Genomic DNA, 14,137 nt, shown 5'->3' on the forward strand with positions numbered 1-14,137 from the left:
CATGTAAATAAACCTTTGTCACTGACAAGCAGAATATGGTTTGTAAGTCTTGTTGTTGGGTGGAAAGAAATAGGCCAGAAGCCTTATCTGCTCTATTTGGATCAAGAAAGGGCTTTTGTGGATTGGAAGTCCACATCTAGTCCATTGCTGTTGGTTCCTGACATTTTTCGGAAAAAGCCTCAATGAATAAGTTTCTTAGTTACACAAATAGAAAAGACAAAAAAGGTAGTGGCGCTTTAGGACCAGACACATTCCTAACTCAAAGCGGATACATTTAAAGTGGTATACATACAAAAGACTATTTTTTTTAACACAAATTAAATCCAATTCATAAACATTTGCAAAATTAACTTTACTTTCAGAGAAAATAGGAGTTGCAATCATTATGAACAAGTACATCAAGAATCAATTTGATAACAGAAAGTGGGCTTAATTGTAAAAAACAATACACCACTTCTGCAGCTAAGGTTGTGCCTGCACGCTCTAAAAATGAATTACCATTCAGATGTAATGTACTTCTGCCTTTTTAGTCATCAAAAAGCTGATAAGAATGTCATTCAAATTGTGTTTGGAGGACATATAGTTGATTCAAAGCAAGTGGTCCTTGGTAAAACATGGAGCATGCGATGGTGACAAGAAGTACAACTGTGTTAATTGTGGATGGGCTTAAATAGCAGAACATCACCAGGAGCCTTCCCAGTGGGGTACCTGCGAGGTCCGGTCTGCTGAAGCATGCAAACATTGTATTCAATGCTGCTTTTGCGGCTGTGTGCACAGGCTTCATTCTGCATAGTTTCATTCCTGTATACTTATTAAGTATACATCACCAAGCTCTATTTAGAATTGAAGAAGATTACAAGTCCTTTGATGTTACAAGTGATTAAGATCGTACATCTTTCTAGCCGGTACAAGTGCAAATGCAGAAGTTGACTTATTTGGAGAGGAACGCAATGAGATTTCAACTTGATGGTGTTTACATTAACACATGGTTTACAGAGATTCATATATAATTACCATATAAATAGCTTCCTGCTAAAGATACAGTCCTGGATCAGTGTTGAAGAGGTTGTTAAGCATGGCACATGGTATGTCCAATTTAAATTAGAACATCTCCAAAATGTCAGTCAAACTACAAGAATGCTTAAATGCAACAGTAAGCAGCAATTCTTCATTAAAAAATAAATAATCCATTGTTCCAAGCAATTTAAAATCATATTGCCTTGAAGTTCCCCCACCCCTCATCTCGAAGGTTCTCTCCCCACCTCGCTTAATAAGGTTTGTTTCTAAGCTGTGCAAAGCAATATTAATAGTCCACTGTAATACTCTAATATGCTGATCAACAAAATGCTCCCCCTCAATGCAATTATGCAATTACTGGTAAAGCGAAGGCCTGCATCTCAATCACCAGTGCATCTACCGCCCCTGATGGTAATATGAAAGGAAAAAAGGAGAAACCTCTGGACACAAGATGAGATCCACAGCTTATTAGCAAGATGAAAGTAGAGGAAGGAGAGGGAGAATGCACTAATCCAGATCGTTTTGTAGCATCTGTCTGTTGGCAATTTAAATGAGACATTTGGGGATAAATGCAATCACATCGCTGTGTTTTTCTTCTCCTAGTTTTCGCAATCTCTTAAGTATTCGAAAAACTGCTTGGACCCAACGGACAAAAGAGACACGCAAGGCATAATACAACTGTTAAAATAAACAAACAAAATGGAGAGAAAATTAATTTGTATTCCCAGTTGTCCCAATTTCAAAACTCTTTCCACTCTGTTGGTGCTGTGCTTTACTGAAGAGTATGAGGATGAGCGAGCAGGGAGGGAAACACATACACACACTACCAACACCGCACTATCATTCTAGTCCGACCAAGGCTAAAGTGAACTTATTTGCAACATGTATGCTAAATATACTTTTTAATTGTTTTCAAATAAATTGCCCAGAGGACACTGAGTAATGTCAACCTGTCAAAGGGGTGACTTCAGTGGAAGTGTCTGTACCTATTATTTCACTTAATTAGTGCTAGTTTCCACAAAGACCTTCTATGTTTCTTTCAAATATGGGAAATGTTATTAGATTAAATGTCTCTGTGATACAACTAGTAATTTAAAATAACTGCACTAATACCTCTCCCTCCAGGAAATACACAACACCGTCGTTCTTGGGTTACTAATAGATGTAATGGATGCACGCGCACTTCACAAACCACTGTCGAACTGTACAAATACATTTAACAAAGGTTGGCGTTCACATTACATAAAAACAGTTTGGACAGAAATATGCGCGACGAAAACATGAACATAAAATATAAAGAACATACAGTACCTCACTGGCTGCACACAACCAAGAGGGAATGGGTCCACTTAGAAATACTAATCTTGCACTTAGTTACACTTCTTAGAAACTACTACCGCTCATGTCTTTTTGAGATGGTCGCAACCTAATGCGTCCCAGCGCAACATAGGATGCAAAAATAGCAAAAACAAAACCAATATTCATTTGACTTGTGTCTTCGGGCTGACGGGCGCGATGCTGCTGACATGGAATAAATGTCAGCTATGACATTACTGCAGTACAGCAGGGCGCTAGAAAACGCCTATCTACGGCCAACATAAACAATACAAGGCTCACTTTGACTGATTTACAATCTTGTGCTGGACAGCTACGAGAACACAAACATGGAATCAATTTCAAAGTGGCCTTTAGAGTAGTCTCCCAAAGGACCGGCCCAGAGGTTTTTCTTTCCACTGCACGTCTTTTAACGTTTTCGCTACGTAAAAAAAAAATTACGGCTGAGTAGCGCATATATAGTGGTATATTTTCAAAGCAAGGACAGCTTGAGCAAACCCATCACCAGATGGTCGGTGGGACATGCTGTCACATAACAGGACTTGACATCTTTTGGACAAAACAAATCCATTGAATCTTATGCGAGTCTAGATTTATGGCCGCTGCCCTCCGTGAAGACGGACGCCCCCTTTTAAACATACAGGAGGTGAGAATTTGCTACTCAAAATATATTCAGTGGTTCTGATAGGCGCATGATTCTTAAATATATATGATACTCTATGGAGATGATTCACTTAACTGATTACATATTTAAATTATAAAGCAGGTGTTGCTAATCTCTGGATACACTGGGGCCATTATTAACAGGGGAACCAGGTTTAACGTGAAGTTATCCAAACCTTCAACATCTCACATTCCTGCTTCTACGTCGTGGTTTGTCCAAGGACTGGTAACAGGCAATTAATGCATGCATCTATATATGTTGGCTACTTCAGCAGTGCAATATGTAAACATTGTCCTCCATGAAAATGGTCCTCTTCCAATCTAATCTCTTCCTCGATCAAAGTAACCCTCTGTACGCACAACACAAACAGAAACTAATTAAACATACACATGTTGGTGCTTCCTACATCTCTTCCAGTTGGTGGTAACAATCCTTTCCTGGTTTTTCACACTCGCACAACAAAGAATGCCAATCGGCATCTATCATGTTGTATAGCGACTCAGGGTTATTCAGCACATGTGCACAGCCGGCCTCTGCACTACACTTTTGAGGTATTATGAGAGTTGCAGCTTTCTCCCTTCTCTTCATCTTCACAAACACAATGTGTCGTTCTCCTTCTCCTCGTTTCCTGCTTCTGTATATCCAAGCCCCCCATAAAGGTACGTTCACACCAAAAGCATCAAGATTTTTTTGCGCGACCGAATCCCATGAAAAGTCAACGTACGGACGCGTGTGGCTGCCATAGACGCGACATTTGTCTGGCGCGTTTGGGGCGTCGCAATGTGGGCGACGCATTTACAGCGGCGAGTTTTCAGCGGCGCAGTTTCCGCCCCTAGGCGATAATTTCGCAACTCGGGCCAATCAGCTCTTGAGTTGCTCATCATCACTGCTGTTGCTGTTGAACAAACACAACAATATTATGAATTTAGATGTTCTGCTCTCGTAGCGCTGAAAGCGGAAGTCTTTCAGACACAACAGTAACTTCATCGGTGAAAGTGACCGAGCTGTCAGCCTACGGGTGATGTTATGTATTAATATATATATATATATGATATAATGTTATGAACCCAAACACGAGGGCGTTACATGTTCTGATGTTTGTGGGATGTCCTCAACAAGTATAAAGCAGAACTAGTGGTTAGTTATTCCGTGGTGGATGAAGAAAATGATAACGGTCTTTAAACTTTTTAAACTACTAACTTCTCGCCTGAAAACATTCTAAAATTACATTCTTGACTCAACAAAAGTAGTATTTATAAAGAGTCAACTGTCAGTTGTTTATTTTCTCCTCCGCTATTGTTTCCGGTTGCTGGTGCGAAATGCATTCTGGGATATATGCTGGCCAGAGTACGCACAAGTCTCCTCTGATGCATCCTCTGGAAAGTGGGAGGATCAAGTCACATCCGGGTATTTTGACCGTGCTTTGCGAGAAGCGGACTTTAAATTTGAACATTACTCGGGCTGCGACTGATGACGTGTCACGAGTCACGAGGACACAAGTACAGAGAAGTACTGACAGGAACGCATATTGAGAAACAGCCACAGAACAGGGCGTAACACATACAGCTAAGCCAGCATCGTTGGCAGTGAAAGCAAATGAATACGTCCACGCATAGTTAAACTCTCTATTTTTCTCCGTGGCTTTTCTTTTTTTCATTTATCCAATGACAATTTAATGAGGGCGGGCCTCTGTGAATCAGGATGAGCCCCCTGCAGGCAAAGACGCTCAACAGCGACTACTATGTATATATATATTGTTTTTTTTGTCAAAGCCTCAGGGAGCCGTAATAGAAGGGCTGGATAGCCACATGCGGCTCCGGAGCCGCGGGTTGCCGACCCCTGTCCTAGGGGTAGAATATGCACCCTTAAAGTACGAGTGGTTTGCCCCCAGGATTACAGTGCATGATACTGTCAATGGATACAGCCAAGTGGAGACTTGTGCCACAATACACTTGGAATGAATGGAATCACTGAAGCAGTTGACTAAACCCACAACCACATTCTGAAACTTGGGCTATATACTGTTGGAAAAGGAAAAACACCTCAGTGTCAGAAGATTCCAGGGACCAGAGAAATGTTTGACCAAAGAAGACATGTTGAAAGTTCACATTTCAGAGATTCTTTCTTTGCCTTATCCAGCAAATGGTTCTATTAAATGGATTCTCCATAAATGGCTGATTCAAACATATTGCTTCGGTTGTCATGACTTCAAGATATGTCTTGTGGTGTAAACCCTTTCTTTTGCCTTCAGAGTAAAAGAGGGATCAAACAAGCAAACAGCAGTGAAGTGACAAGTGACATTTTGTCTTCTTCAGTGAAGCAAAAGAGAAACACTTAAAGCACCATCACTACTCTGTGTCTTCATCGCCCAATTCCACGAAACTCACACACACACACTCTCCTTTATGCATGCCACCCACCTTCGTCCCCGTCGTTGGCACTGACGGTGAGGATGGCGAAGCCTACGTCAGCGTCTTCATCAACATCAACTTCATAAGACGCCTGTGCGAACGCTGGCTTGTTGTCGTTCACGTCGCTGATGAAAACGCGAACATATGCTGTGTCTGAAAATAATAAAAAGGATGAGAAAGAGAGAGAAACAGGGGAAAGACAATCATAAACATGATGTTCTTATTCTGTCAGCGTGAACGTGAACATCTGTCTTTCTCTCTCCTTCTATTTGGATAGCAACAATTTAGCCACTTTTCAGCAGCAGGCATGCGGACATGCACACACGGATCACATTTCTTCAACCGCACGGATGGGAACAAAAATAACATCCAATATCTGTATTCCATCCACCATTGTCTGCCGCTTTAATGTAACATCTTTCATACGTCTCCACTATTTCCGACTATTAAATCTGTCCGTTTCTTTTTCCTTCACCATTCAACTGTGGGCTGAAGCGGTGTACATAGCACCCTGAGGGTGGGGGGCACCGGGGTGGAGCTCGGTAGTTAAGCAACCCAACGTACACAACTTGCGTATCAAAGTTAGTCAATCTGTCAGAAAGAGAGAGAGGAGGGTAAGAAGAGGTGGAGCAAGAACCCATAACGGTGGATCAGTAGAAGCAGTAGCTCATGCACGTTGTGCCACTTCTAAAGACATGTATGTGTAAAAAGCACATCCTTCACTCCAGTGTTAACTGCCTGTGAAAGAAGTGTTCATCCATGTTACTTAAGTGCCACTTGACACCGTTTTGCTCTCTCTATTTTGCGACTGGGTGCTTAGCATGTATGTCTGTATGTGTAAATCTGCATAGGTAAATACAGCAAGCATCATTCAGTTCTCTCTGGTGTGTTCTCTTTTCGTTTCTTTCTTTATATTATTTTTTTTACTCCGATTGGAGTTACACTCTGGACCTTTTGTGGTAGCCAATATTCTGTGCATTAAAAGACAACCAATGTTTTTGAATACTGTCTCACGTGTTTCCACTTTAATTAATCGGTTGTTACTTTTTGTCAGAATTAGATTTTTTCACATTAAAAAACCACACTTCAAAACAATTCAAATACAATGCTTTTCAAGCTACACAGGGGACGCATCCTCACGTAAACAAGGAGACATCAGATGCAAGTGAGCACAATATGACTACTTTCCATAGTAATAAAAGTGATGAGCTGTCAGTCTTGCTTTATGCAGCGGCTGTGGGTGCACAAATAACTGGATGAGAACCGCAGCAAAGATTTCATTATGGAAACTATCTATCCAACTATAAAAGCAAAATGTTACTTTATTTCCAGTGAAACCATGTGACCATCATGCTAGTGTATCAGAAAAGTTTCAACGATGTTGATAGAAGCATTGTTTACTGGAGTTCTGAAACCTGTAATAGTCATTATTTCTGTGAAATTGCTTCAGAATTGGAACTTTATTGTGCTATATACATAACCGTACATGCTTGGTTGTCAAGTACATATTTGAGGCATCCTGCTCTCTGAGCAACAGGCTGAGTGTGGAAGCAGGTGGGCCTCGAGGGTGTCATTGAGGTGGGGTACGCCGGGGCAAGATGCCTCCGCTTAACCCTGAGAAAATCTACCAGACCTGCAACCCGGGCTTTCATCTTCAACGGCATAGCCATGAAAGCCGTCTGAGCTTTGAGGAGACAGCGCACCAGCTTGGGTGGAATCTGGGCGGCGCAGGGAGACTTGTGTAAGATGTTGGTGTAGCAGATGCCGATGCAATAGTGTCCTCATCTGCAGACAAAACCGATGTTTCGGCAGAGATTCCGAAAGCCAGCAGCAGAGCGCTGGCGGCTGCAGCGGGGATCTTGACGTCATCGATCTCACCCAGCGAATCAACAAATGTAAGCTAGCCTGATATAAAAAAAATTACGAATTTGCCCCAGAGGGCTTTACAATCTGTACACATACGACATCCCCGTCCCAGGACCTCACATCGGAGCAGGAAGACACAAACACTAATAATAAAGAATAATTTTCCCAATTAATTTCGCTGGTACTTACTATCTTGTAGTACTTGATACTGTGGAGTACCAGCAAAATTCCAGCGATGGTCACAACTGTCCTTGAAAGACTGTGACCATTTAATAGCCACAAATATTTCTTCATTGGAGATTAGAGCTTTGATGGCAGTGTGTGTCACAAATGAGGCTGAGTAGGAAGGGCCAAAAAAACACCCCCGCGATTTAAGTAGCAGCCCGTCAATATATAATGATATCATATTATAATCAGTTATATCATCTTAAAATTGAGTATCAATGATCATTGGATGAAATAAAAAATCCGCCCATTTCATCGGTGATTGAAGGGCCAGTTATGATGAGAAAGTAAATGCCACCCTGCTATGTTGCCATGCTTGTAAAAATCTGATTAGAATTTCTGTATTTTGAAAAAATATATCTTTTGTATGTCCTCCAGCCTTTTAGAAACGGCAGCTGTTCAACATGTGGTGAGATGTTTCCATGACAGGTTTAACATATTGCTGAGTAAAATTCAGTCAGAGGACACTGAAATGGTTGCTGTGAAAATCGTAATATCAGAGATTGAAAACCATGTGTTCTGTGTTAAATTGGTCAATTTGCCTCTCACCCGTCTGTCATCATGCAATCCTCATTCAATATTCATGATGCAGAAATAAAACAAAATAACTGGCACGGCTTCTCTGGAGTCTCTTAGTCTCTGCTGTGCTTAATATTTAACTTTTGTTTACATTGCCACAAATGCCGTAGTGAGCCAAACCTAGAGAGGGGATCAGTTAATAATCTATGATCTGCCTGATGGATCGTCTGGGTCGTGGAATTCCTGCTCATGACTACGCCACTGTCCTGTTGAGACTCCGCCCACTCCTCCTCCCCACCGCCATCTGCCTGATGGATCGTGGAGGTCTCCATCGTGGAATATGCCTACTATGAACTATTCATACACTCTGTCATATTCATTGAATGTATTTTAACTCTAAATCTGTCCTTCTGTACACATTACATCTATTGCATCTGTCCATCCTAGGAGAGGGATCCTCCTCTGTTGCTCTCCTCCAGGTTTCTTCCCTTTTTTTTCCCCCTGAAGGGTTATTTGGGAGTTTTTCCTGGTCCGATGTGAGGTTTTGGGGCAGGGATGTCTATGTGTACAGATTGTAAAGCACTCCGAGACAAATTTGTAATTTGTGAAATTGGGCTATACAAATAAACTGAATTGAATTGAAATTGATCATATTTCTAAAAAATATATACTGGGCTGTCTTGCTGTTTATTCAACACCTCTCTCCATCCACCCATCTGTCTACAGCATCTGTTCATTTCTCTGTCTCTCTACCGCTGGAGCATGTATGCATTTCATCTGGCAGCAAATGAGAGAGAAATGGAGAGAGAGTGAGAGAGAAAGAGAGAGAGAGAGACTGAAAGAGAAAGATGGCCTTTGGTCATTCAGTAGGAAGAGATGAGCAGATGTGGGGAAAGAGACAGACAAAAGAACGAGATTATTCTAGCCTTGAATGAAGATCCAGAGCCTTAAAAGAAGTATACAGAGCAGCTGTTAGGCTCTTTCCCCTTTTGTGCTCATCCTCTTTTTCAATCAATATAACAGCAACCATCATAGTTATATAAACAGGATTACAAATCTAACACCAACAGAATCAAAGGTTTTACATAAAAGCTCCAGATTCAGTAACCAGCATAATTAAATCTTGTTTGAATTGAACTGCTCCTGCTGATCATATAATTTTTTTATTTTAAACATCACATAAGTAAAAGAAAAGACTGGTTATGCTTCACCTCGGAACTGATGAATCACATTCATCCGAAATTGCGACGATAAGAGTGTCATTTTCCAATCTCAATAAAAATGTATTTTATTTATCTTTTCTAATCCAACCCATTTAAGAAACCACAAAGTCAGAACACCGCCCTGCACTTCATGTGGCATATGGGAACGAGATTAGAAGCAAGCTTTAATGCAATCCACTTGTTTGTTCCATCGTAGCGGAGCTTCGTCAAGGGACAGCTCCGCACTAGTGTGGGCGTAAGCGAGTGTGTGGGCGAGAGAGCGAGACAGATCCTATGTCATAATGATTATATTAGATGTTAATGAAGTCACAATGTATATTATTCTACTTTGATAGGAGGTTTTTACATTTCAGTAGACAAATATAGATATCGTATTTATATGAGTGCATGCATCAATTCATCTTTTGTATTGCAAATAATAGAAAAGACATGGAACAAGAATTTCGATATTGGCCCAAAAAATAATAATTTAAAAATAGAAATGTTATTTGGTGATCCTTGTTTACGTGTATTTGGGTTTAGCAGTGGGCCCCACAGACGCTTACAGAACTGGAGCCGCTCACTGCTGGAGTTCCAAACTGCCCCCTGAAGAAACATTAGCACAGGTGTGGTCTGTGGGGAGTCTCACGATACGGATTTCCTTGGCTGAGTTCAGGCACGTGAGACGCCGAGCAGCTGTGCACAAAAGCTGGTCCAGAAAGAAAAGGTTTTTTTTCTGGTGTTGGGAGGAACCTGAATACCCCCCCCCCCCCCCCAATACCTTTTAGAACGAGGCAGAATGTGGAAATCTAAAACTGTACCTGTACATGTACAGCACTTCTCTTGTCTTTCTAGTCATTCAAAACGCTTTAACATTACATGACATCATTCACCCATTTTCACGCATTCATACACTGATGGGAGAAGCTACGGTTCCACCTGCACATCAACAGTAACTAACATTCATGCACCGTAGTCACATCTACGGGAGCGATTTTGAAGTTAAGTGTTTTGCCCAAGAACACATCGGCATGGGCTAGCGGAGCCGGGGATCGAACCGCCGATCCTCTGATTGAAGGACGACTGCTGATGTTAGGTGATAAGACTTATCACCTAACATCAGCGGCCGACCTCAGTAATTCTCGGGGAGCAAATCCCCAAAGACAGGGTCGAGAATCATGTGGAAAAGCCTTCCTAGAAGCTGCTCCAACAGCATTTCAAAAGGAAATGTTCAACACATCACTGTGGGTGGGGCGTTCAGGTGTCTCCATACTTTGTGGACTACAGAAGACAGGCTGACATTTTGGTGAGATATTGTCACATCAGTACAGGTAACAACATGTTATTAAATGTGTCCTATGTTTTCAAGCCATACCTCTAGTCCACCTCTATTTGCTGCAGCTTCTCCTCTTCCCTGACAGCTACGCAGTACCAGTTTGACTTTGATAATCTGTCATCTTATTCACTTATTGTTCTTGACACTGTTCCTTGCAGGATGTTACAATAACAAACACACTTTTCAAACTCTCACTTACCAGAGTTAGGCTGTCCACGTTTGCCGGGCCGTGCCGACTCCCAGCCATCCGTGGACTGAACTTCCAACAGGTAGGAGCTCTTTGTCTCGCGGTCAAACACAGCCTTAGAGTAGATGAATCCCAGCTCTGGGTCGACGCGGAAGTACTGGTGGTCTCCACTACGATCCTCCAGCAGTGAGTATGAGATCTGAGTGGTGTGGGGGGGTTGAGGAAGATTCAATTATACAGAGGGCCGGGTGCTCTAACACAGATCAACAGAATGACTGTGCGCATGTATTCAAAGGGAGCAGAGTTCTTCACGTCCCTTTCTATTGATCATGCTGAACAAGCAACATTATTGCTTTGACCACTGTGTGTGCGTGTGTGTGTGTGTGTGTGTGCGCGCAAGTGTTCTCACCTTGCCATTGAGACCCAAGTCGAGGTCATTGGCTAAAACCTGGAAAACCAAAGTTCCTGATTCGGCCCCTTCTGTGACCGAGGCCTCGTAGATGGAGGAAGTGAAAAATGGGACGTTGTCATTTACATCTGGAGAAGGAAGAGGACAGAAACCACCATGTGGTAACTTTTATTTTGCAGATAGATAGATAGACAGATAGATCTCCCAATATTTGCTAAAGGCACTGTAGCACGCCCGAGGCCGCCACCCGTGGGTTTCCCCCCCCAGCACGAGGTTTGGTTCCAAGACATGTTTTATTGGCCCACACCAAGCAGACCGCAAAACACGTGCCTCTCTCCTCTCCACTCTCGGCAGCTGGTGGCCTCGGCTGCTGAGTGATTGCCAACCACCAGCACCCGAGGCCAAATCAGACACAGCTGCCACACTCCCCACCACTCGATTTAGGCCGGGACTCCCCCCCGCCCCCATGAGAGCTTGGGCGGAGGAGGGGCCCTGGGGACCGGGACAATGCTCGGCGAGGGCTCTGGGGTCGACTGCTTAGGAGGTGGGGCTCTGGGGTTCGGACGGAGAGCTGGCGCCGCCGGGAACGGGAGCGGGAGCCGGACCGAAGGAAAGGAGCCGCAGTAGCTGGTACCTCTGACAGGGCCGGGATCGAGTCGGCCCTCCCGGCGGGTCGGCTAGGGGGTCGGCAGCTCCGACGGATCCTGGACCTCGGGGTTCGACGGCAGCTCCGACGGGTCCTGGACCTCAGCGGTCGGCAGCTCCGACGAGTCCTGGACCTTGGGGTTCTGCAGCTCCGAGTCCTGGGGCTCTGGGTCCGGCAGCTCCGACGGCTCCTGGACCTCAGCGGTCGGCAGCTCCGACGAGTTCTGGACCTCGGGGTTCTGCAGCTCCGACGAGTCCTGGGGCTCTGGGTCCGGCAGCTCCGACGGCTCCTGGACCTCAGGGGTCGGCAGCTCCGACGGGTCCTGGGGCTCTGGGGTCGGCCGCTCCGACGGGTCCTGGACCTCGGGGGTCGGCAGCTCCGACGGGTCCTGGGGCTCTGGGTCCGGCAGCTCCGACGGCTCCTGGACCTCGGGGGTCGGCAGCTCCGACGGGTCCTGGGGCTCTGGGGTCGGCAGCTCCGACGGGTCCTGGGGCTCTGGGTCCGGCAGCTCCGACGGCTCCTGGACCTCAGGGGTCGGCAGCTCCGACGGCTCCTGGACCTCGGGGGTCGGCAGCTCCGACGGGTCCTGGGGCTCTGGGGTCGGCAGCTCCGACGGCTCCTGGGGCTCTGGGTCCGGCAGCTCCGACGGCTCCTGGACCTCAGGGTTCGGCAGCTCCGACAGGTCCTGGGGCTCTGGGGTCGGCAGCTCCGACGGGTCCTGGACCTCGGGGTTCTGCAGCTCCGACGGGTCCTGGGGCTCTGGGTCCGGCAGCTCCGACGGCTCCTGGACCTCGGGGGTCGGCAGCTCCGACGGGTCCTGGGGCTCTGGGGTCGGCAGCTCCGACGGGTCCTGGGGCTTGGCTAGCTCAGTCGGTAGAGCATGAGACTCTTGATCTCAGGGTCGTGGGTTCGAGCCCCACGTTGGGCTCCAATGTAGCACGCCCGAGGCCGCCACCCGTGGGTTTCCCCCCCCAGCACCAAGGATCCGCCAGACAGCATGAGGTTTGGTTCCAAGACATGTTTTATTGGCCCACACACGACACCAAGCAGACCGCAAAACACGTGCCTCTGCTCACCTCTCCTCTCCACTCTCGAGTGGCAGCTTTTATAAGGGTGGCCTCGGCTGCTGAGTGATTGCCAATCACCAGCAGCCGAGGCCAAATCAGACACAGCTGCCACAGGCACGATTGTCCAACAAAACTATTCATACGTGCAGCGTTGCAAACATGGGACACTTTCTCCAAAAAAAGTTGTCATTGGTTGTCGCAGGCTACCTATTGACCCCGAGCAGCGTTTGGAACTCTGTCTGAAGCAAACTGTTTATGGTATAGCTGGAGCTGCTGTTAACTATTTTAGTGGGTTTGTTTTTAGCTAAATGCTCTGAGTGAATTTGTGTTCCCTTTGTAAACAGCTATGTATGGTATTTGTCGTTTGCCGCTTTTATTGTGAAAGGTCGGAAGCAAAAGATTGGATTAAATGGATCATCATACTTGCCGTCCTCCAGACATCATAGCCTACAGTACATAGTGCTGATTAGAGAGGTACGACACACTTTAACGTGTTTTGCGCGATGCAGATCAGAGGCCAGGAGATGTCATTGAGCGACTTGTTCACCAGAAGTCCACAATTGGTGGTTAATGCTAAAGAATAAGTATTAAGTTAATCATTGCGACAGCAAAAATGTCTTCATTCTACAACATGACAACGCAATGTTGTGAAATGGCGGCTACGGCATTAATGCAAGCGAGGAATAAGAAAGCTGTCTGCCATGACACTTAGAAATACAACACGGAAGTTCTGTCCTTTACACTGGTGACTCTTTTCACAGCCATCTGAAGGCAGCAGGTATCCATGCCATCTGCATTGTTAATTTGCTGCAGAACCCCCCCCCCCTCCCCCCCTCCCGTGCTAATGCACATGTCAACGTTTTGTTGTGTTGATAAATCATTGAACACAGTTTCTCCTGCGAGTCGACACACAGCGCCACGAAAAAGTCGTCTGTATGTGAAAGATTGAAGTTTTTGTTTTCTCAAATTAATGAAAGCACTAGGATTGCACTTTTGTAAAATATGAACTGCCAGACCTAAAAAGGGTTCTGCATTTAATCTTTGACTACGAATAGGGCCTGATGCTGCTCTTGTTTTTGTTATTTATATTCAGAAAAATCCATTAAGCCCAGCTGGTGCATTACAAGGGCGAAATCTTTTCAAATCTCCCATTAGCTGTAGCTCAGCCGTCAACAATAAGAATCATCAAACACCCAACTTGTCTTCTCTTCCCACAAACCTTCAACAGTCACACAGTTGCTCAATGTGCTGCA

At 44.9% G+C, this 14,137-nt stretch overlaps 1 protein-coding gene across 1 annotated transcript in view; it reads right to left on the reverse strand.

Moving 5' to 3' along the window:
• Nucleotides 1–14,137, reverse strand: part of si:ch211-186j3.6 (neural-cadherin) — a 327,506-nt gene that overhangs the window by 140,389 nt on the left and 172,980 nt on the right. Inside the window, exons 14-16 of the mRNA XM_056412797.1 lie at nt 11,172–11,299; nt 10,775–10,961; nt 5,437–5,580 (exon numbers count right to left, since the gene is read on the reverse strand). Of these exons, the coding sequence (XP_056268772.1) occupies nt 5,437–5,580; nt 10,775–10,961; nt 11,172–11,299 (459 nt within the window). The remainder of the gene's footprint in view (nt 1–5,436; nt 5,581–10,774; nt 10,962–11,171; nt 11,300–14,137) is intronic.

Source organism: Pseudoliparis swirei, chromosome 4 (genome assembly GCF_029220125.1).
Source record: "Pseudoliparis swirei isolate HS2019 ecotype Mariana Trench chromosome 4, NWPU_hadal_v1, whole genome shotgun sequence".
NCBI lineage: Eukaryota > Metazoa > Chordata > Actinopteri > Perciformes > Liparidae > Pseudoliparis > Pseudoliparis swirei.